This window comes from Haliotis cracherodii, unplaced genomic scaffold (assembly GCF_022045235.1).
Source record: "Haliotis cracherodii isolate W230 unplaced genomic scaffold, xgHalCrac1.p SCAF_6, whole genome shotgun sequence".
Taxonomy (NCBI): Eukaryota; Metazoa; Mollusca; class Gastropoda; order Lepetellida; family Haliotidae; genus Haliotis; species Haliotis cracherodii.
Genome location: NW_027266319.1, coordinates 41,735,542 through 41,761,385, shown reverse-complemented (window position 1 = coordinate 41,761,385; position 25,844 = coordinate 41,735,542). Strand labels below are relative to the sequence as shown.

The 25,844-nt window shown below is 39.1% G+C and overlaps 1 protein-coding gene across 1 annotated transcript in view; it reads right to left on the bottom strand.

The window, feature by feature from the left end:
* The window catches only part of LOC139444898 (calcium/calmodulin-dependent protein kinase type 1-like), an 84,978-nt gene extending 70,999 nt beyond the window's left edge, over positions 1 to 13,979 (bottom strand). Inside the window, exon 1 of the mRNA XM_071225903.1 lies at positions 13,788 to 13,979. Within this exon, the coding sequence (XP_071082004.1) occupies positions 13,788 to 13,882 (95 nt within the window). The 5' untranslated portion in view covers positions 13,883 to 13,979. The remainder of the gene's footprint in view (positions 1 to 13,787) is intronic.
* Positions 13,980 to 25,844: the final 11,865 nt, after the last annotated feature.

Genomic DNA, 25,844 nt, shown 5'->3' with positions numbered 1-25,844 from the left:
ATCAGGCCACAGAACAAAGAACAATTTCTGTTCTCATGAAAGCTGTAAATTGAAATTTTGAATGTTCAATGTGTAATATTCTGGAGGGTACGTTTCAAGCTGTGTTTGTATCATGGTACAATTATCCAGCTCATTGATGACAAGCCATCTGATGCCTTTGCACTTGGAGTGTGGCAGGTTCACCTTATATTCTCAAGGGAATAGAAGATCATGTCTCAGAAAAACACAAGTATTGAATTTCAATCATGTCAGAATGAAGCAGACACTTTCAAGTGATACTACGTCACAGGCCTCTGAGAAGCTTTTAAAGTCTTCCTTTGAAGGTACAACAGTGATGTACTGGTGTCCCGCATCAAGCTTAGATCATTACACAACAGGCTCTTGCAGGGTTAGCACAACCCGATTCATGCTCATCTTCCGGTCCTTCCATTTCCAACATATTGTTCTTTACAATGTGAGTACACAGTATAAATACACATGTGTTTTGTTTCACACTCCAACAACCATGCTCACGAATCACTGCACATGTCATGTTGGAAATATATACCTATTATACAATGCCTTGAGGGACCATTTTCAAACCCTGTAAACAGAAGCTGATCATTTTTCCATCTACAACAGCTAATTATGTCAGATGGACTATTAAAGATCAACTGAAAGAACTTGTGACCTTGTTAGACAATATCAGTATAAAGATGGCTGCCTCACCATGGGATGGTTGATGAGCCTCATGTCTCAAGGTCTTGCCACATCCTGACCTAGATCAACTGCCCAGTTAGCAGGCCTGTTATAAGGAGGATTTAGATCCACCCTGAAGTACCATTATAGGCAGATGAGAATCTGATGACTCTGACCCTCTCACCACTACAGAAGACAGAGGTAATCAAGCATGGCTCACATGGGTCAGGAGTCTGACATAAGCATACTGTCACTGTAGCTACTGTGTGTCATCAAAGGCCATGGGATGGGGGGAGGGCAATTTGCATCACCTTGATCTCCACTATTACTGATGTCATAATGGGAGGCCAAAGGTTAACACAGTTCAGGTCAACTTCCCTGGTGTACTTCTAACATTCAGATTCTCCTGCCTCTTTGTTACCTGGTTTTCTGTGCAGGGGAATGAGAGTAGCATGTCTTTATGGATCTCAACTTCTTTATTACTTTCCACAAACACTTCAAGGCTACTTCTTGTACAACTTGATCTTGCACAGTCTTGGAAACAAATAGAAGTAAAAAAATCATATTTTTCTATGAACTACTGACTTCTGAAAGCCATGTGACCTTTTTTCTTTTGTTCTTGGCTATCAGAAGAGTCACTTTGTTTCCCGGCTGCCAGATATGTATAAAACTCTGAGTAAACACAAAGCAGACTCATACAAAAGTGCTAGACAAAGGTACTCCCATCCATACTGAAATGGTACATTGGAACAAAGTCAAAATCTGAATGTCAATTTTGGTCTTTGTTGATGCTACAGCTAAAATGACATCTATGGATAAAAGTAAAAATTATAATGGATGATTATTGCAGGCTAGTTCCTGATTTCCTGACACAATGCTTAATATTTTGGAACACTGTCTGGCTGTGGCAATGTATAACTTTACTTTCTACTCTGGAGAACAATGTTGGATGTGTATCTGCATATCAAGGTAGAAATTATGAAACTTTGCCAGCTTCTACATGTGTGACACTTCTTGAAGCTACTTGGTCCCTGTACAGTCTGAGGTCCAAGTGCTGGGACCAAGCTACCATATATACACATTAAGTGTTGTTTTGTTTGTTTGTTTGTTTGTTGTTTAACACTGCAGTCAGCAATATTCCAGCTACATGACAGCAGTCGGTAATTAATTGAGTCTTGACCAGACAATCAAGTGATTGACATCATGAGCATTGACCCACTAGTTCGGGATACAATGACATGCATCAACCAAGTCAGCAAGAATGACCACTCGATCCCATTAGTCACCCCTTACAACAAGCATAGTCACCTGAAAAGTTTTACTTCATGCATGGGTTGCTGAAGATTCTAACCAGGATCTTTACATGAAGTGTTGTAATAACCATGACAAGGATGAATAAAGCTTGTTATTCTTTACAAAATCTACTTCAGATCACTCCTGCACACCACCAAAACCTTAAGCAGAAAAAATAGCATTGACATTTCCTTGTCAGCTGACAGGATAATGGGGATAGACAAAGAAGTTTTTGTTAAAAGAAAATAGTTTACAAAATGAGAAAAAACTATCCTCTAATAATCTACAAATCATAGTGTACATAATTGGTAGAACGACTACAAAAAACAATTCATATTATTACAGTCCATGTTTTTATACTGATCAAGTACGGAACATGCATTTCCAGTCACAGACAACATTATGGCGGCTTTCATGCAGCCACAGTAACACTATACTTTCACAATAAATCATATATTTGATGTCCTCAAAGGGATTAAATAAAAAGGGTGTATTCAAGCAGCAAGTGATTCTCTGAATGTGCCTCACACAACAAATCTATTATGGCTATCTCTACATATCAAGCACAAGGAAGAAAATTATAGATTTCATCCCTGAACCAAAGAGAATCAATATGGGTTTGTGCAAGAGAGATAAGTGATGCCTTGCTGATAGTGGCTGCCCAAGCCTACACAATGGTGGAACAACAACCCTGTCTGTTCATCAGTGGATATAGCAAATATTTACTTCTGCATGGCCAATGTTGGACCATAAACAATATAATTATCCTCTATGGGAATCCAGAAGTGATCATTACAACCTTCACTGACTTATCATTATCACCTCCAGTTATCTGAAAAGTCATCAATAGAGTCCGTCAGTCAGCTGAAGCTGGACCAACAATAACGTGGTGCCTAGACATCAGCATCTGACGTAGACAACTGACCTGTGTGGCACATTGCTCTCACAACTCTGTTCTAATGTCAACATGCTTGTATTGATGCCCTTGACGTCACTGGACACACTACATAGCCACACTATTTGAGGATTATCAACGTTTTAAATAGTAAATGAACATATCCTGGGGGAACTTTTTCAAGTCACCATAACATCACATGATGAGGGGCCCCTTCTGAACACAGATGACAATGTCACACACCTAGGGATCAGGGTCTGGTGCTGCCAGTAGACTTGTCCTTGTGACAATGTCACACACCTAGGGATCAGGGTCTGGTGCTGCCAGTAGGCTTGTCCTCGTGACAATGTCACATACCTAGGGATCGGGATCTGGTGCTGCCAGTAGGCTTGTCCTTGTGACAATGTCACATACCTAGGGATCAGGGTCTGGTGCTGCCAGTAGACTTGTCCTTGTGACAATGTCACACACCTAGGGATCAGGGTGTATGTTCAACACAGATTTCATACAGTCAAGCACAAGGCTCAACACAGGTTTGCTAGATACAGAAACAGTCAAGGACAAAGCTCAACAGAGATTTCATACATACAGAAACAGCCAAGGACAATGCTCAACACAGATTTCATACATACAGAAATAGCCAAGGACAATGCTCAACACAGATTTCATACATTTAGAACCAGCCAAGGACAATGCTCAACACAGATTTCATACATACAGAAATAGCCAAGGACAATGCTCAACACAGATTTCAAACATACAGAAACAGCCAAGGACAATGCTCAACACAGATTTCATACATATAGAAACCGCCAAGGACAATGCTCAACACAGATTTCATACATACAGAAACAGCCCAGGACAATGCTCAACATGGGGATTGCAGAGTGAGTGAGTATGGTTTTATGCCGCTTTTAGCAATATTCCAGAAACTGAGGAATGGAAACATAATGCTTGGGTACTGACCAAATACTAATGGGAGTCCCATTTTACCAAAGAATGAATAGTGACAGCATAAACATCTGTTTTGGCATTCAAAGTAATCAGAAAGCCAAAGATTTTGTAACTTCATGTGGTATAAAATCAACCTCCTGACATTCAATTCAAAAACTTTTGCCAATCAATTGGCCCGAACATGCTCCACTTCCAGGCTACAATAGACTGGGTATTACATAACACATCAATCTGGCAGTTAAATCTGTGTGGACACATGCCCACTCTGAACTAATGTGTTGAATGTCAAGTTCCTTAACACACACCATCAATCACAGACACAATAGGAATGTCACATGTGCAGGCACAGTTTCACATTAAGTGATAAATTGTTGGATGCTGTCAACATGTTGTTTAGCTTCTTCCATATTGATGTACTACTTTGAAATGAAGCATCAAATGTTCATGCCTACAATAAAATGTTGTGCTTCCAAATACACATGATTACATGAAGGCTATTTTTTTCTAATCTGAACCTGTGCAATAAATCAATAATGCATAATGCGTAACTTTTAGCATTCACACCAAAATATTTTCGGTTGCTCAAGCTGATTTACAAAATAAAACATCAGCAGTTTACATTGCATTAAAGATGTGTTTCTTAAAAAGACTACTTGAAGTTCAGCTCCTAGAAAACAGTGACGTCTAAAAGCCTTGAAGCTGAAGACTGTGATGTCAGGAAGCCTTGATGCTGAAGACTGTGATGTCAGGAAGCCTTGATGGTGAAGACAGTGATGTCAGGAAGCCTTGATGCTGAAGACAGCGATGTCAGGAAGCCTTGATGGTGAAGACAGTGATGTCAGGAAGCCTTGATGGTGAAGACAGTGATGTCAGGAAACCTTGATGGTGAAGACAGTGATGTCAGGAAGCCTTGATGCTGAAGACTGTGATGTCAGGAAGCCTTGATGGTGAAGACAGTGATGTCAGGAAGTCTTGATGGTGAAGACAGTGATGTCAGGAAGCCTTGATGCTGAAGACTGTGATGTCAGGAAGCCTTGATGGTGAAGACTGTGATGTCAGGAAGCCTTGATGGTGAAGACTGTGATGTCAGGAAGCCTTGATGGTGAAGACAGTGATGTCAGGAAGCCTTGATGCTGAAGACTGTGATGTCAGGAAGCCTTGATGCTGAAGACTGTGATGTCAGGAAGCTTTGATGCTGAAGACTGTGATGTCAGGAAGCCTTGATGCTGAAGACTGTGATGTCAGGAAGCCTTGATGGTGAAGACAGTGATGTCAGGAAGCCTTGATGGTGAAGACTGTGATGTCAGGAAGCCTTGATGCTGAAGACTGTGATGTCAGGAAGCCTTGATGCTGAAGACTGTGATGTCAGGAAGCCTCGATGCTGAAGACAATGGTGCCACTAAACCTTGGTCAAGAATACCTTACTACAAATAATGTTTGAAACTCCTATCCCATCCACAAACTAACTTCCCCAACAACCTTATTACACAATGTCCTACCCACTGGTGCTAGCTAAATGTATTTCTAGTCAAGTCGTAAATACTTGGGCAAGTACACAAGTTTCATTTTGATAGGATTTCATTAGTTTAACTTAATTTGATCAGCCAATAATAATGTGAGCTACTTAGCTTGCCTCGATGAAAATAAGATGATTCAATTTATAGTCATCTGTCATTAATTAAGGCCTGTCACAGGCCTTAAGACTTTCAAAATATCCTACATGTTATGTAGATAGTTCTCTTGGATAACACTCTTTTCAATCTGCATCTGCAGACACATCATCTGCTGGTACTTGAAAAGTTACAGACACACAGTATCTGCAGACACTCATAAAAAAATACATATATTTTCAATAAATCTTCAGAAAAAAATTGAAAAAGATCAATAAAATGATGACCCAAAAAGGTGGACTATATAAAACAGGAGTACTGTGCTGAATAACGTCATGGATACTAAGATTCCTCGGAATGCTATGTATGTGGATGAAATCTCATTGTGTTCCACAGCACACCTTGCACACCCCTTGGGTCATAGTGCTCGGGGAATGACCTGCATATACATAACTGTATATCTTACAGATTACCTTAGGGAAATTTCATCGTGTTCATTGTGAACAATCAAAAGCTGCCTTTAGGGCACTTCTGCCTCACTGAGCTGACTAAACGGTTGAATAGTCCTTGTGATGTCATGACAAAATGTTGTCTTACATTCATAGAAATAAATTCAAACATAATTCCTTTGAATAACAAATTTGGGCAAATGCAAACTGATTTCAGCTATCAAAAGGATTGCCATTACTGAACATGCTGAGCGAATATTTTAAAGTGACATTTTCCTTTGTTCAGGCATAGGCTTACTGCTACACAATTCTGCAAACAAGTTATTAGAATATGATTTATAACCAATAAACTTCAGTAGTTCAGGTGTTCTTGATATGATGAGCCTAAATAATTACAAGTGAAAACATGATATAATAGATCACAAGGATTCCAAATGCTGATCAAAACAATGCATCTAAATCTTTATCAAATATGATACTACAGGTTTCATTAGCATGATTAGAGCTGGAGAATTTTTCAAAAAAAGATAAAACATAATTTCTCTACCACCTGGTAGAAACTGACTCTGGATAGTCAAGGGGTCCTTGTAATAATCCTATAAAAGCCCAAAATTTAAGGGGGTTGGGTTCCTGGAATCAAATACTATTGCAATACTCTTGCCTGAGGGACCCTAGCATTTAGCATCATTCTTTAAAGGCTCCTAATGAATGATGTTGCCAGCCCCGCTATCAGAGCATGTTGGTAACGGCCAACCTCCAAGACCAAGCATGCTGGACACACATAGCACTACTTGCACTGCTAACCATGGGTAATTAGGGTTGCTATGGTTACATGAAGTAATAATACATACACACTATCACAGCAGTTTTGTTTGAGATTATTAGTGTAGTGTAGCGTTAGCATCTGGTTGCACCACCGTGATGATGCAGGGATGATGCATATTGGACATGTCTGTCATCAAAAATACTCCTCATCATACTTATTGTGTGTGTGTTTGTGTGTACCTACGTGCAAGCATGCATGCATAGATGATGATAATAATACTGAATTACCATTTCAGAAATTTTACATACATCAAAGACCAATGAGTCACGTTAGACATAACATACATTTCAATCAGAACTAGTTCCTACAAAAACATCAAAGAGACTAAACAGAGTGAGTGAGTTTGGTTTAAAGCCATTTTTAGCAATATTCCAGCAATATCACTGCGGGGGACACCAGAAATGGGCTTCACACATTGTACCCATGTCAGGAATCGAACCCGGATCTTCGGCTTGACGAGCGAATGCTTTAACCACTAGGCTACCCGACCGCCCCAGAATAAACAGAAATAGTTTATCTTTTCACAATAACATGTTTCAATCAGCAGAATGATGAAGGTGTTACTTTTTGTTCTCAGACAATAAGTTTAACTACACCATCACATGTAAAAACTGTGTGAACACTGCAATACTGAGTAGCAGTCGGCACATGGTTTGCCTGTACTGTTCTAATGAAACCCTCAACAGTAGTCCTGGTAGTAAGAACTGCCAACTCCACTGGAATGTCAACCATAATACCCATGTATATCAACATCATAAACACAGTAGCAGCCAACAACCTACACCCCCCAGTTATCTCATTAGCTGCAAACAGACCAGACGCTGCTGAAACTGGTATTTACCTCAAGCCATAACCTCACATTGATTCCTTAAACAAGTGGAAGGAAATATATCATGGCTACCTAATTCACACAGTGATGCAAAGATTAAAGTAATCTATAGGCTAGAAAGCACTAACAATTGTTCCTGAACAAACACCATGCCATAATTAGCCATAAATTACACTCATTTAAGACCTACACTGCTTGCTGCTAATGATGTTAGTCGCCTTTGGAATAAAATAATGTTTGTTTGAACACAATCATCAGAATCTAACTTTTCAATATTCACAAGCACAAGCTGTGAGCTACATATTAATTCAATTAGGCTTGTATCAGTTTACTTTTTAAAGTCAATTTAGAATCATATTCTGACTTTTCACAGTGTATGTTGTTTCATGTGACGTGATCTAGACAACTTCCTTGTTAGGTACTGTGTAAATTGATATTCTGGGTGGGTTGAGGCATGGGATTTTGCATCGAAATGAGATATTTTTCTCAAATACAGTGACAAAACCAAAAATATTTTTATTTAATATTATGAGCCTGAATGTTTTTGTAAGAAAAACACTTTGCAGCAATGTAACTTTTGTGGCAGGTAATTTCTTATTTTTCCCCAACAGTCTGAAGCATTATTTCTTTTTTCAAGAATTGTTGGGGATAATTTATTTCTTTCAATAAAATCCCAGCCACTCAGCACATGGTCAGTCCCTGAGCACATTGGCCTTGAAGAACCATGGAACAAGACCAAAATCAGAGCTGGTCTTGCCTCACACACAAAGGTGATACTTTGGTTTATTTTTCAGTTTACAGAATCGACTGACCAGAATCAATATATCCATAATCAGAAATCAAAATACAAATTGCTAAAGTATATTTTTTTTGCCCCACCGTCCATCCGATTGATTATAAAAATAAAATTAAACAACCACTAAAACTGTTTTTAATTAAGTATTATTTAGGTTTATGTTTGATAAATAATGCTGTATGTTTTACAATTTGGACTATATTAATAATTATTATTATCATCTGCATGGTTTCAGTGACTGAAAGTTTGAATGTGACTGACAGTGTAGGGCACCTGACAATAGAACAGTTTATCCATTTTAGCTATACATGTATAATACTGTTCACTGATGTTGAAATTTGCTGCTACTCACAGTTCTTACACTACATAGTTATATGGCTGAAATAATGCTGATGTTAATTTTTAACTCACTCGCTTATAACAGTAGACTGCCAGTGTTTGACAATGTAAAACATGAAGTCACACCTAGGTTGCTGCAACTGTTCAGTGATGAGGCAGAACAAGATAAGGGATAGTGAACGTACAACACATTCCACATAGTATAAATCACAGAATATTTTTTTTTTAAATATTATTATTCTATTATCATTATTATTCATTTATGAATTGAACTTATCCATTTCTGCTCAAATGCAGTTTATATTTGTTCCCCGACCAGTGGATCAGTATGCATCCTAGTTATCATTCTCAGCTCCCTGGGGAGTACACAACCAATGCTGATATACAGGTGCTGAAAGGTTTTTACATCCACCTCACATATAGCGTACCCATTCCCTGCTGGCTGAACTGAGGCACATTTCACCTACGTCACTTGGCCTGAGGGTGACCCCACACATTTTGACACTTGTGTTTCAGGTGTTACAGGTATGTATTTGTGTTTCCTCCATCAGGTCATCTACCATGGATGAGTGAGTGACTGTAAACATTGATATGATCTCATCACCTGGCTATTGATAGCCTTGTGCTTTAGACCTCTGCCCATTCTGCCCCGTATTTCAAACTTGACGAGGATGTTAAACCTAGAACTGCAGCAATGCTAGTTGCAATAAATTGCCCTAAATTATGGTACTTACACAAATAAGCATTAGTTTGTTTGTTTATTGTTTAACGACGACACTATGACAGTGGTCTGTAAATAATTGAGTCTGGTCCAGACAATCCAGTAATTGATATCATGAGCATCGATTCACACAATTGGGGTACAATGACATGCTTCAACCAAGTCATCAAGTCTGACCAGCCAATCCCATTAGTCACCTTAAACAACAAGCATAGTCGTCTTTTACGGCAAGCATGAGTTGCTGAAGACCTATTGTAACCCGATAAGTATTAGTAACATGTATACTTTTCATAACCTGTGACCAAAAATTAAATTCAGAAAGATTGCTGTATTAGTTCGATCCTTGTTAGGTAATAGAGGACCGTTAGGATACATTATTGGATCACGATCCTGGCAAGTAAGTGTCATCAGGACATTACACTTATCTGAAATGGCATTCTTTTGTGTGCGTGCGTGCGTGGGCATCTTGTGTAAGCATTAATGGTAAACCATCTTGGGTATTAATGTTCTGCTGTTTGATACACAAAGATGTAAACATCCTGTTTAATTGCTGAGATAGAAAGCGAGGAATATACAAATAATCAGGGGCCGGGTCCTTAGGTCCTTGTTTTCGCATATTGACCTTGTCAAAAGTAATCATTTGTTTTGTTATACCGAAATTCACTGTAAGGTTTATGAAGCTTTTAAACCATCTTCTGTTTTATTACAATAATTTTTTAATTTGAAGTTTACACGATATACGGCTTTTCCATTGGATGAGAGAGCGGTCACATGACTGCGATATTGACGTTCATAAGTGTATGAACGACACAATTTGACGTTCATACGTTTTTCACGAGACCGTTTTCTTGAAATGACGTAAACACTGACGGACTACTTCCACATTCCTGGGGAAATCCCTGAGAATTCCCTTGCAAGAAAACATACATAAGCGTTCTTTCTGATCATTTAGAACCTTAATTCTTGGTATCAGCGTTTCAGTATACATTGAGAAATGTCAGAGAGCGTGACTGCATGATTGTTCACGAATATCCTCGCTGCGGCCTATCCTAATGAACAAACGATAAAATGCACATCTAAACTATCGTAGTGTCGACTCGATCCGTGCCTAGGCTGACATTGACCGTCTCCAGCAATCTATGAATTTACCTTAGTGTCTGTTTGACGCATCTTTATTCACCTTTCAATGATCGGCCAGTTGATCAATGATGACTAACACATGTAACCGCCACACGTTCATTAACAACTTCGGAAATCTCTCCCGTCACGTTTATCGTGTCGGCCATTTTGACGTCTTGTACTTGATGTAAATGTATTACGACGTGCTGTCACTGTGACTGACTTACTGAGGTAGTTCTATACAGACCTTTCTCATCTAATGAGGATATGATTTGAACACACATGCTGCTTAAGATGTTTCTGAAGAGCAAGTTGTGCATCCATACGCCCATGTCACCTCTCTTATTGAGGAACTATTTTACTCCGTGATATAGCTGGTTGTTGTATGGCTGTCAGTGTAAACATGAAGTCACACATACTAAATAAAATTGTGTTTAGATCTTGGCCTACATCCTCTGAGGTAAGAAATTGTGAAATTTTTTTTATAAGAATTGACTTTCATTTTGTGTGAGTTCATTGGAGTATGAACCTTCACAGAGTGAGGGCCAAACATTGTATGAACGTGGTCGCAAGCTCTGACGTTCATACAGTTTGGCCCTCACTCTATAAAGGTTCATACTCCAATGAACTCACACAAAGTGAAGGTCAATTCTTAAGTAACTTGGCTGTGAACCATAACTTGGCTGTGAACCATAACATGTCAGTATACCATTCACATCTTGTTTTCTAGCAGATGAATCATTATTCATCACATGATGACAGGTCAATACTGACCATGTGACAAGTCAATATTTGAAGTCTGTGTCGGTCACATGATATGGGGGTCGACATTGAAATGTATTGTTTCATCACATGGTTCGGATTAACCAATGGAATTACAAGATTCTTAATAGAGGCATAATAATCCCATTTGTTCGCCTTCATGACAGGTGCAAGTTGACCTGTAACATTTATAGCCTGAAGTTATAACATGTAGCCACAATCCCTGAAAAGCCTGAACTTCTACTAGCCCTCAGGGTACCTTCAACATTAGATCAACTCACTCAGGCAGTGGGCTAGAGCCAAGTTGCATCCTTATTTATGTTTCCATTATCAAGGCTCCTGTGTACCTTGTTTAACACCTACATTACTGACTGGACAATCACAACTGATATACCTTGAACTGACATAACATACAATTTTGATATGGGAAATATCAAGTGAATTGTACTTCATTGTGCCACTGGCACATCACAAACTGTAAAGGGGACAGGGGGAAAATTACCCAATGAAATACACTTCTCATACACAACCACTTACTACAATGATGAGGTAATCGGTGACTTCTATGGTGACCACATTTTGTATCCCATAGTTGAACAAGGAGAGAATCCTGACAGTGAGACTGGGAGAGTGCTACATATGTGGTACCTTGCTACTGAACAGTGCTACAGTCTGTTGTACCTTGCTACTGAACAGTGCTACAGTCTGTGGTACCTTGCTACTGAACAGTGCTACAGTCTGTTGTACCTTGCTACTGAACAGTGCTACAGTCTGTTGTACCTTGCTACTGAACAGTGCTACAGTCTGTTGTACCTTGCTACTGAACAGTGCTACAGTCTGTTGTACCTTGCTACTGAACAGTGCTACAGTCTGTTGTACCTTGCTACTGAATATTGCTACAGTCTGTTGTACCTTGCTACTGAACAGTGAGTTAGTTGGGTTTTACGCCGCTTTTAACAGTATTCCTGACTTATATTACAGCGTGTCAGCTTAATGTGGGAGGAAAGCCTGAAGTGATGGAGGTATCAGACGTTTACCACTTCAGTGAAATCCACGAGCACGGGTATGGTGCTGACAAACCTAGAAACATAACTGGGGTGAACAGGATTCGAACCCACAATCATAGGTTTCTGGCGCGCCCAAGGGATGCAATTCTGCATAGCGAATCGTGAACCTTAGACAACTGGGACCCTCGACTGAACAGGACTTGTAACAGTCTGTTGTACCTTGCTACTGAACAGTGCTTCAGATGATAGCCACTGTATAAGCAGTGTGACAGTGTGAAAGTCAAGGGCCCATGGCATAACCTAATGCTGACAGCTAAAAGTGTTATGGGATCTGAAGATTAAATGCCTGCAGCAGAAAATCCTTCGAATAATTTATTTTTATAAGTTGATACTTTCAATTTATCCCAAAAGAAATTTTCACCAAGCAAACATAGTCATAGTTTCAATGAGACTAGATAAGGAAATGTACCATGTACAATTAAACTATGTTTGTTTGAGCTTCCTTTCCTGATGGTAATAATTCCGTTCTAGACACTGTTCACAACTTGACTCATACACTATGCAGCTGTTCTTACATCGGGATACAGGATATAGATATGTATTATATATGGGTTTTCACATAATTGCAATACTGACCCAAACATGGGCCCATAACGCCAATGTTGCACAATATTCTACTCTAAACCTTCCTGTCATTCCAACACATACCATATTTGCCATATCAATTACCCTGACCCATTAAGCAACCCGACCAACTTCTTGACCAATCTGTAAGTGATCTTTATAATTGTTCCCCTTGAAGACTGAAAATTTACTCGGCAGTCCATATTTTCTTGTGTATATTGAACATTATTTACAGAAAACAGTTGTGTAGGTGAATATACTTGCCTTGTAACTAATATCGACAACTAAACATTGGAACAGCATTTGTTCCCTACTGCTCAATCTCTGACACAACCTATTCAACATGTCAATTTTTTTTTTAAAGTGTCACCTTTGTCAATTACATTATTTACATTGTACACTTTACTTATCCGTGACCACAGATTATCAGATAAGCCAGATTTATTACTGTTCAAAAAAGCCTCACAAAATAGTGTTTGTGTGGGAGCAAATGAATACAAAAAAGCGCTGATAAAGATATTTAAATAGCAAGATCACATTCTTTATTGGCAATTCAATGGTAGGGCCTCAACCCATTCACAACATACTTCAGTTATTTTTTCACGATTATAGTTGGACCAACGTTATTTGAATGGGGCCAAATATTTCCCCTCATTCGTATAATTCATTACAAATATATGAAATAAAAATGTCAAACGTAGGACTCGCGATTAGAACCTGTCGTGTGTCATTATCATTCGTTCCCTAAAGCACGTACCCCTAAAACCCCATCGCTAACGGCAACTAGTGTCGCGCGTTGACGGATATCGGGATTTCAGATTGACAAGGAATGCTGGAAAGCCGACTGGCGTTTCAGTCATGATCAACTACCACCGAGGTACTTACGTTCCGAGTGTTTCTTTGAATTCGTACTTCCGCCGTATATCCCCATCTTTCGTATTTTTTTTCTCTGTTTCTTGTTTTCTCCCAAACAGTGGCATCCTTCCAACCAAGCACAGTAAGATCCTACAGCAAATTCACACACATCGGACTGTCTCGACTATTTTCCGATTTCATTCACCGTCGAGTCACGTGACATGTAGGGGGCGCTCGCCACTTAGAATAAATAATTACGCACGGCGATCGGTCGGCAAGTTGTTGACAAGAAACTATGGCAACTGCTGCATCGGAGATGCGGTTTTAATCGGATGTTATCATTCTAAAGGCTAGGGTGGGTGGTTTAGCAGCTCTAGCGCGGACCTGGCGTGTGTAGAAGCGAAATTTGATCCGCACACATCTACTGCAGTATACGACTACCGGGCTTGAACTGCTGTGTACAACATGGTGTGGAAACGTGCTACAATGTATAACATTGAGTTAGCCACCGTTAATAATTGTCCATATCACATGGCCATATTTTACATCGATTTTCTGACAGCGAAAAGCATACAGATAGTCATATTTGAAATTAAAACAATAACAATGATGACACACTATACGTTGTCCTTTTGAAGTTTTTATTTATTGAAACCTTTTATGCATTGATATTTCAAATGTCAGTGCATACAACCGCAGAATTATGGAAATGTTTACATTATGTAGCGATACTTCATTTGTGCAGCTTTTGCGTGAAATCCATGATTTTTTATGGATAGCAACTTCTTTTAATCTTTGTCATGACGTCGCATATAGCTCGCTACGTACAATGTTTATTCCTAATGCAGTATATTTACCATTCCCAAACACACTAGCGTGATAACCTCTCTCTCTCTCTCTCTCTCTCTCTCTCTCTCTCTCTCTCTCTCTCTCTCTCTCTCTCTCTCTCTCTATATATATATATATATATATATATATATTAACCATATGGACTCACTCATCACTCAGCATTCCTCCCCTGAAGAAGTAGAAGTAGCTTTACATGAAACGTCGTGACAGAGATTGAAGGAAGTTGTGATCCATAGACACAAAGTGTCTTGTATTCCGGGTGTGCCCCATTGTCAGTCATTCACACAAGGGATACAACAGCTGCCCAGAAAGACGTCATCAACAATGGTTACGTCACAATAAGTCGTGTGGCCTCATTCGACCATGGCTTGACTAACATCTAGTCTTTGAAATGAAGCTGTTAAATTATAGTTATAAACATATAATAAGGATATATATAAGGAGCAAAGAAACTCTTTCCATTTTCAGAACTATTTCAGGGTTATTCCGAGCACACTTTCTGGCTATCCCGAACGCTCTTATCTGGCTATCCCGAAGATTCTATCTGGCTATCCCGAACACTCTTATCTGGCTATCCCGAACACTCTTATCGGGCAATTCCGAACAACGCTCAAGGGGGGCTTTGGAAATGTGTATGGTTTTTCTTAGGTAATATGTCACACTGACCTCTGGAGGTCGTTTTAAAAGAAAGATTGTCATGATCAGAAACGTGGCTTAGCGGTTTTGCGCTGTGATCATATGACAGCGAGGTCCCCTGGTCATAAAAATACACAGTCGTAGTAACGATTAGGTTGACAGCCCAAACACGATGCAGTACCATGCTGTAATCAATATGTCAATATAGCAGGAAGGACAATGCTGTATTCAACCTGTCAAAAAAGCAGCAGGTACCATGCTATATTCAATATGTCAATATAGCAGCAATTATCATGCTGTGTTCATTATATCAATTTGGCAGCAAGTAGCATGTTGTATTCAACCTGTCAATTTAGCAGCAAGTATCACATTGTATTCAACCTGTCAATTTAGCAGCAATAATCATGTTGTATTCAACCTGTCAATCTAGCAGCAAGTATCACATTGTATTCAACCTGTCAATTTAGCTGCAAGTATCATAGGCTTGACAACGGTATAAGGATCTATACCGAAACGTCGCTTTTCACAATATTAAAGAAGTTGTTATCCATAAAAATTGTGTCTATCTTGTCTTTCGTCAACTTCTAAGTAAGCCCATCAAACAATTTATCCGTCGTCTACATGGAGACGTGGCAATCAACACCATCAACAGCCTTACCCGACTAGGCTTGACAACGGTATAAGGATCTATACCGAAACGTCGCTTTTCACAGTATTAAAGTAGTTGTTATCCATAAAAATTGTGTCTATCTTGTCTTCCGTCAACTTCTAAGTAAGCCCATCAAACAATTTAAGTATCATGTTGTATTCAACCTGTCAATTTAACAGCAAGTATCATGCTGTATTCAACCTGTCAATTTAGCAGCAAGTATCATGTTGTATTCAACCTGTCAAATTAACAGCAAGTATCATGTTGTATTCAACCTGTCAATTTAGCAGCAAGTATCATGTTGTATTCAACCTGTCAATTTAGCAGAAATTATCATGCTGTATTCAAACAGTCAATTTAGCAGCAAGTATCATGTTGCATTCAACCTGTCAATCTAGCAGCAAGTATCACATTGTATTCAACCTGTCAATTTAGCAGCAAGTATCATGCTGTATTCAACCTGTCAATTTAGCAGCAAGTATCATGCTGTATTCAACCTTTCAATTTAGCAGCAAGTATCATGTTGTATTCAACCTGTCAATTTAGCAGCAAGTATCATGCTGTATTCAACCTGTCAATTCACCAGCAAGTATCATGCTGTGTTCATTATGTCAATTTAGCAGCAAGTATCATGTTGTATTCAACCCCAACCTGTCAATTAAGCAGCAAGTATCATGTTGTATTCAACCTGTCAATTTAGCAGCAAGTGTCATGCTGTATTCAACCTGTCAATTTAGCAGCAAGTATCATGCTGTATTCAACCTGTCAATTTAGCAGCAAGTATCATGTTGTATTCAACCTGTCAATTTAGCAGCAAGTATCATGCTGCATTCAACGTGTCAATTTTGCAGCAATTATCATGCTGTGTTCATTATGTCAATTTAGCAGCAAGTATCATGTTGTATTCAACCCCAACCTGTCAATTAAGCAGCAAGTATCATGCTGTATTCAACCTGTCAATTTAGCAGCAAGTATCATGCTGTATTCAACCTGTCAATTTAGCAGCAAGTATCATGTTGTATTCAACCTGTCAATTGAGCTGCAAGTATCATGCTGTAGTTAACCTGTCAATTAAGCAGCAAGTATCATGCTGTATTCAACCTGACAATTGAGCTGCAAGTATCATGCTGTAGTTAACCTGTCAATTGAGCTGCAAGTATCATGTTGTATTCATGATGTCAATTTAGCAGCAAGAATCGTGCTGTATTCAACCTTTCAATTTAGCAGCAATTATCATGTTGTATTCAACCTGTCAATTTAGCAGCAAGTATCATGTTGTATTCAACCTGTCAATTAAGCAGCAAGTATCATGCTGTATTCAACCTGTCAATTTAGCAGCAAGTATCATGTTGTATTCAAACAGTCAATTTAGCAGCAAGTATCATGTTGTATTCAAACAGTCAATTGAGCTGCAAGTATCATGCTGTAGTTAACCTGTCAATTAAGCAGCAAGTATCATGCTGTATTCAACCTGACAATTGAGCTGCAAGTATCATGCTGTAGTTAACCTGTCAATTGAGCTGCAAGTATCATGTTGTATTCATGATGTCAATTTAGCAGCAAGAATCGTGCTGTATTCAACCTTTCAATTTAGCAGCAATTATCATGTTGTATTCAACCTGTCAATTTAGCAGCAAGTATCATGTTGTATTCAACCTGTCAATTAAGCAGCAAGTATCATGCTGTATTCAACCTGTCAATTTAGCAGCAAGTATCATGTTGTATTCAAACAGTCAATTTAGCAGCAAGTATCATGTTGTATTCAAACAGTCAATTTAGCAGCAAGTATCATGCTGTATTCAATATATCAATTTAGCAGCAATTATCATGTTGTATTCAACTTGTCAATTTAGCAGCAAGTATCATGCTGTATTCAGCCTGTCAATTCACCAGCAAGTATCACGTTGTATTCAACCTGTCAATTTAGCAGCAAGTATCATGCTGTATTTAGCCTGTCAATTTAGCGGGAAGTATCCGTTGGGTGAATAAAACAAACGTTGTTGTTTGACTGTTCTGGTTATGGGATATCGTGCCAAGGACAACCTCTCTCCATCTAGCTATAAAAGCGGTAAAGCTATTTGTCATGTCATTAACATTCGTCGATCAGTTAATGTCAGACCTCGGGCTTCTGCGTATGATGATGCCCTGAAAAATGGCGTCACCCATGCATATATTAATTGGGAGTCACGTTTTTACAGTGTATCCATTCGCATCAGGAACCCCTTCACAGATATAATAAACATGCTGTGTGACAAGAAAAGCAAAATGTACTGTTTCTTATATATTTTTCACTGGTCCTTTATGTCTCAGTCTGAAATTCACAGTCATTGTGTTAATCAGGCAGACGGAAAGTAAATTAGTTCCGACGAAAGATGCCATTTTACTAGATTGAAAGAACATTATCGTCAAATATCGATTTTATATTTCCAGATAAATATATTATTTTATCAATATAAATAATATATAATAAATATGGGACATTTGCCTTCCCATTAGGGAAAATGTCAACTCTACAGGCCACGAGATGAGATGAACGTACTTTTTGACAAGAAAAACACCAAATGATTTAGTAAGTTGTTATGTATTTTCTTGCTCTGTAAACTTTAGTTTCAATGAGGGGACTGGAATTCCGGCATAACGTGTTATCGATTTTACATTTGGAGATAAGTAGTATTTTATCACTAAATACACGATAAATGGTTTTATCAACATTCCTTTCTTGAATTTGTGAACGGTTGAACACAACATTTATTTTGTCCTCACGAGTTCCGCTTGCAGCGAGGATACTTTCAACAATAGATATGAAACACGCTGGGTGCATGGACGCCGTCCTCAACATTGTGATATAGATGTCTACTTCTCCAAACCATATATATAATGCACTAGATACGAATTCGCATTACGCAAACGCCGTGAAAACTTACATTACTTCTGTCATTTTCGTAAGCCAAAGTGCTGTTCCAACAAAAACATCAGGAATGCAAAAGGTCACACTCTGACCCGTTTGATGTCAGTCCGAAGCGTCTGTAAAATCCAATCTCCCAGATAATGCTCCCTTTATGCATAAAACAATTTGAGCTCTAAAGATTCAAGATACTTAGTTATGTAAGTCCCCTATCCCATGCACATTGACTTACATACTGCATCGCACAATGCATGGTAATATGAACATGAACACGAACGGTTTCTTACAGCCAATGCATGTATTAACTACATGCCTTTCTGTTTGTTTGTTGTTTAACGCCGCCCACAGCAATATTCGAGCGAGATGACGGCGGTCTGTAAATAATAGAGGGTGGACCAGACAATCATGAGCATCGATATACGCAATTGAGATACGATGACATGCATGAAACCAAGTCAGCGAGCCTGATTACCCGATCCCGTTTGTCGCCTCTGACGGCAACCATGGGTTGCTGAAGAGCTATTCTCTACCCGGATCTTCACGGGTCAACTACAGACCTACTTAGACCTGGATTGACTCACTGTCTGAAGTCTCGAATATAATCTTTCCGGAAATCCCATATGCATCACATGCAAATATAATATGATAGTCATCTTCAATGTCAGACATACAGTCGGGACGGGGCGTCATTCAAATCGTGCCCGACAGTCATTTGCATTGTCATTAAGCAAATATCAGTAGAGACTGGGTATTTTATGGATGACAACGTCTATATTCTGTTATCACTGAACTTTTCGGAATGGATCCTTATACCGACAACGTTGCAACCTAATAGAATAAAGAAGTTGTCATCGATAAAATAGCTGTCTTTACTTAACTAACCAATTTCCAAAATGCCAATCACACGTCTAATAACGAAACATGTTGCAATTGTTCCGCGTCATATAAAGTAGACTCTCTTATCCATGAAATGAACAAACGTTTCCATTTGTGTCAAGACGCCGTGTTCTGTGTGTGCCCATTTTTTGGTATTCCTGATTTGCAAAACTTTAAACCTTAAACTCCTTCAATTGTTTTGTTTGAAAACTTGTTTACAAAGTCCTACCTCTCTACTCGCTTTTGAGAAATGAATGTGCTCCCCAAAACATATATATTTTTATGCATCCTAACTATCAATCCTGCATATAAATCAATCCGATCGGGTCGACTTACAACAAATATTTATGTGAATTTAGTTACGTTGCTCTTGTGCCTCCGTGAGTGCTCCCCAAACCACTACATGCCAAAACCCCGGCACTTTACTTGGTTGAAACAACAAAGGGAATTTAACTCTTGTAATAGTGGAACAGTCTACTACATCTTATAGCTAATTACCCCATGAGGGTAAGGATAAATTGAGAAGGAATAATCTAATGTTAACAACCTTATTATCCACTTTGATGTGATCAAAGGTATTTGTGCTAAATATATGTCTCACCGAACACTCACATTGCTAACCTCACTGGCATGATTTTAGTCACACCTGTAATCACCTGTAATAACTACACCTGTAATCACCTGTAATTGAAATAGGGTTGCGCAATCAATCAACACAATCCAACTAATTGCGCTTAATTTCTTGTTATGTGCTTCCAATTAAGGGTTTTGAATTGCGGCCAATCTCCCTGTTAGCAAGCAATGGTGTCTTCGCACGAAGGCGACTTTTTAGGTTTAGGGATTCAGAGCTCTGGGAAGGCGAATCGCATGTACATTGACGTTTCTTGTTGTTTTCCCCGTGTTTATTTAAGGGAATATGTTTGAGGTTTGGTGTCAAAAACCCACCTGCATTTTACCGTCTTTCCGTTTTATAAATTGTTTAACAATTACAAAAAATTAGGTGAGGTGAAATAGGGTTTAACGTCGCGTTCAAGATTATTGCACTTATAGAGCGACGTGCATCTACGTGTGTGTCCGTGTGTGGCTGCTTGTACTAGTCCGGACTGATGCCGATTTATAGTGCTAGCTCACTGAGATACCATGCCGCAGTTTAACATGAATACCCTACTCAGACACAGTATACTGACTCCGAGCCGACCAGTCCTTGTTTTAGTCGCTTAATGCCGAGCGTCAGACAGGGTAACAACAAGTGCCGTCTTTTAACGTCTTTTGGCTCGAACCCCGAATCTTCCGCTCTCCGGGCGGACGCTCTACCACTAGACCACGGAGGTGGTCCAAACATTTAAAATGGAAAAAGAAAAGATGTTCATTAGGTTTTTGAAATCTAAACCTAATTCAAAGGTATAATTGTCAAAACCTCCCTGTGTAGTTCAAAATATATTTGTGCACTCACATAATACTGTATTACGCCTCCCACTATTATCACTAACTATGGCGTCATAGGCATTATTACGTAAAAAAAACTCGTTCTCCTGTTGCGTGCCCTATAGCTGTTCATAATCCTTTGAACCATTGGACATGGAGGTCGCTACTTCCCTCCCAGTACATGGGAATGTCCCCTCCACTCACTCACGTGTCCCAGTTCAACCTCCATGAGCGGAGCTACTAATTTAATACAATGGAATTGCAGAGGACTTAGGAACAATTTTTATGATCGACAGTTATTATCAAAAGATTCTAAACCATCAGCGTTTAGCTTACAAGAAACATACCTGAAAAACACAGATACATTTGATTTTCGTCAGTACAATTCGTATTGCTCGTGTTTACCTCCAGATGACAAAGCCACAGGTGGCGCTTCTATTTGGGTGAGGCAGGATGTCATCCATAGCCCCGTCCCTCTTAAATGCAACCTTCAAGCTGTTGCTGTCCGTCTTTCTTTACATATAACCTTCACACTTTGATCCTTATACATTTCACAATCGTCTCCTCTTCAGCAGTCTGATCTTCAGGATTTGTTTGATCAGCTCCGAAAACCCCGTATCATCAGCGGGTGACCTAAATGGACATAACCCTCTATGGGGAAGTACTGATACCGACAACAAAGGGAAAATCCTTTGAAGACTTCATTTCAAATACCATTTTATGCATATTTAATGATGGATCAGATACATATTTACATCCCGCTACTGGAACATATTCTGCTCTTGATCTATCACCCGCAGATCCAAATGTATATAACGAATTTGAATGGTCGGTCCACGACGACATATGTGGAAGCTTAAGTGACCATTTCCTCACAATACATTTATAGAGTAGTGACCAGACATTCAAACTGCCGACATACCCCTCCCCATAGATAGTAGAACAAAGCAAACTTAGGTTTTCCTTATGTTTTTGTATCCAACAGACTAGAAAATGGTGGTTGTAGTGAAATGTGTTGGTGGCAGATACTGTTTTGGGGTCAAAATGGACTTTTCAGTTGTAAAAATAGTGAAAATCAAATATAATCCCTCTAAAAGGTAGCGAATGCATTGATTCCTTATTTTTATAATTTATCTGATAGTTTACACATAGTAGACTTGAATTATTATTATCTTTGTAATTATAGCCTCTCACAAATTGAGTTATTAGTAAAAATAAGCCAAAATATAGTGAAGTTTGCTCTATTTTCATTTTCCAATTATTGGAAAAAGAACCGCAGTGAATTATTAGTATCATCAACCAAGCCATTTGAAATCTCAAAATGAGCCGACACGTCTTATGATGAGATGTGAGTGTTCATATTGGTAATGTGTTATCCCATACCCCATTTTGTCAAAATGTGCACTTTGTTATTCACATTGTTGATTTCATTTATATTATATTTATACAACACATACCTATCACCGTTTGCAAATACCTTTTTAATATAGGATATCATTAAAGGTTTGCCTAAAATCAACCACCGAGGAGGTACATTTGAAGGTCAATGTCACTTTGAAGGTCAAGTTTTAAATTAATACATACATAGTATAAAAATGCTACAAATACACATACAACTATCATTACTGGTTCTGGGTATGCTTGGTAAAGACCTATAGAATATACGGAGAAACAAACAAAAATTGTGCACAACAAGATCACAATAACTGCTTCCCCTCAAAATAGACAAGCAGATGATACTGTGGACTCAATCTCAATTATTCTTCTTTATATATTTATGAATACACTATTTCTCTGAATACCCAAGGAGTCCACTATTATGATTATATTTGCAATTACTACACGATTCTTCGTGAGAGAAAATCACTTAAAGCACAAAACGCGTACAGTTCGGTATAACTAGACTGTCAAATTTAGTCAAAAGTAACACAAAATGAATATGATCGAGATATAACCGAGAAATATCTTTACTGGTGGCATAAAAAACAATATTGTGGCTATGTAGCCATGCAGCGTTCCGAACACACTTCTGAACTTGTACACGGCAGACGTAATTAAAAATTAACATATCGTTTTTTAGTTTCCACAAAAAGCAGTGAATGCACTATGGTGTCACTGGACTTTCAGTCTAATCCATTACATGATTCTCTGGTCTCCTTAAAGACCACCGTCGCATGCAAGGCAACATACTGCGCTCACTGTTCATGCAAATTGTGTGAGTGGCATGTGTTACCGGTAGGGCAGGACATGTTGACCTTTTTCACTGATTTTCAGTGATCTATTCATATAATTGTCACGGCTATTTTGCTCTTACGCCGAATGGAATCTGTATTGGCGGACAATCGGGGCGGTAATGGCTGGTTGTAAATTCAAAGAAGACAGCTTTCTCGACATTGATGACACATGATGGAATGTTGAAGAAGTTGTCAGTGTGGATTGAGCCCCCTAGAAATGTCCCTAAACTTTGCTAGAGCATTCGCCCTCCTGCTATATTTTTGAATACCCTGGATGACCTAGGCTATGTCCAGGCCTCCAACACTGACCAGGCAGCTCCAATGTTATATAGAAGATGCTTTAAAGCAACACATGTTGAGAGCCATGTTTCAGACGACAATGTGGCTGCAGATTTATCACTCATCTCACCTGCAGTGACAGATCATATGTCATTTGAACCTGAAGGCTTGAGTGACAGTGGCAGTGGTAGCAGAGACTAAATGTATCTTACTGCATTGGAGAAAAATAATTGATTTGGTAATGAGTTACTGACAATATTGAAGCAGTTGTATAAAAGTGCTTCACATTGACACTTCAAAGTAAGTCAATATGATGACATGATGACATTTAAATTTCCCATACATTCCGAAGTGAAGACGAAATATTGTCATTTTCCTGTATTGGCGGCCATCTTGGATGCCATTTTGTCCGCCATATTGGATAAATCAATTCTCAAGCTATTATATGTAAGATACTTAAACGACTCATGTGTTCAAATAAAACAAATTGGTGTATAAGAATGTTAGTGTTGTCATAGTAATTTTTGAAACATGATATATATTTGTTGTTTCCTTAACAGGAAGGCGGGTGGGATCACATTTACTAAATTGTCATATATTATATTATACCTACATCAATTTGTAGTTATTTTTGTATGTACCTTAAGCATTCAGGCAGATTTCGAGATATCACACGACATGATCGATAATATGGAGGTTACATTATCTTTAGTTTTGGAATAATTTGAAAATGAAAATTGAGTGATCTTTTCCTGTTTTTGACACATTTTGGCCCATAACTCAACTTAACAATTTTGCTAATTGTATATTAGATCTATTGTAATTTTCCTAAGTCAGCACACCGATTTTGTTTATAAAATGAACATTGCAATATGCAAACTGACTTATTTAGAGCCATTTATTTGAGTTACTTAATTTTGACACACAAATAACCTGGGCGGCAAAAGAAAGTATAGGTCGAAAATAACAATAAGAGGTTTTGTTGTGAATTATAATATAATCTAGGGAGGGGTAACAAATGATTGATCAACCACAGTTTGAATGAAATTGTGCAATCACAGGTAATGTAAGCTCAAGGTAAACAATATTGGGGTAAGAAATTTCATTTTCAAAAGTTGTCTGAAATGTCAGACACACTACAAGTTCATTGTCGACACAGCTGCCTTCAATAGCATGTATGACCTCCAGCTGCCTCAATGCATTCTGTGATACGCCGCCTCATCGATGACGTCAGTCTTCTGATGACGTGGACTGGAATCCGTTGCCACTGCAATTATTGTCTGTTGACGGGAGGCTGATGGCATGCTCTTATCTGTCTGTGAAGATGGTCCCACAGATGTTCAATATGATTCATATCGGGTGAGTGGGCAGGCCAGGGCAAAACGTCAACGTTCTGCTGGTTTAGAAAGTTCCGAGTCAGTCTTGCAGTATGGGGCCTGGGATTGTCGTGTTGAAACAATGTCCCCTGCTGTTGGTTTTGTAAGAACGGAAGCACAACTGGCTAGAACACTTGGTCTCTGCACTGCACAGCGTTCAGGTTTCCCTGTCTAATCACCAAATCAGTCTTCTGATCTCCACAAATACCGCCCCACACCATGACACCTCCCCTGCCGAATGGGTGGACATCTCGAATACACGCCGGAGCCAAACATTCCCCTCTGCGTCGATAAACTCGTTCTCTGCCGTCATTTCGAAACAAGTTAAACCGACTTTCATCAGTAAACAGCACTCGACGCCAATTTCTCACTTGCCAGCGTCGAACCTGCCTCGCCCATCGCAGTCTCAGGCGTCGATGTTGAGCAGTCAGTACCATTCCTCGGAAAGGACGATACGCTCGGATTCCAGCAGCACGAAATCGTCGTAGTACTGTACGTTGGCTAATGGGATGTCCCAACGCTGTTGCTGCCGCCGTCGTCGTCGCCGTTACGAATCTGTTTCGCAGGTGAATGAGCCGTACCTGGCCGTCTTCCAGTGGTGTTGTCACTCGGGGTCGTCCGGTTCTAGGCCTGTCCTGTGTCCTCCCTGTCTGCCTGTACCGTTGAATCAGCCTGGCTACTGTCAATGGTGTACAACCAAACCTTCTGGCAATTTGGACCTGTGTTGCCCCATTTCGGCCATACCAATCTCTCTCTTTCTCTCTCTCTCTCTCTCTCTTCTTTTGTGTGGTTTCATCACGTGTGGTTATACCCTGCAGACGAACGCATTTATACAGCTAACATGCACGTGCAGTTTAT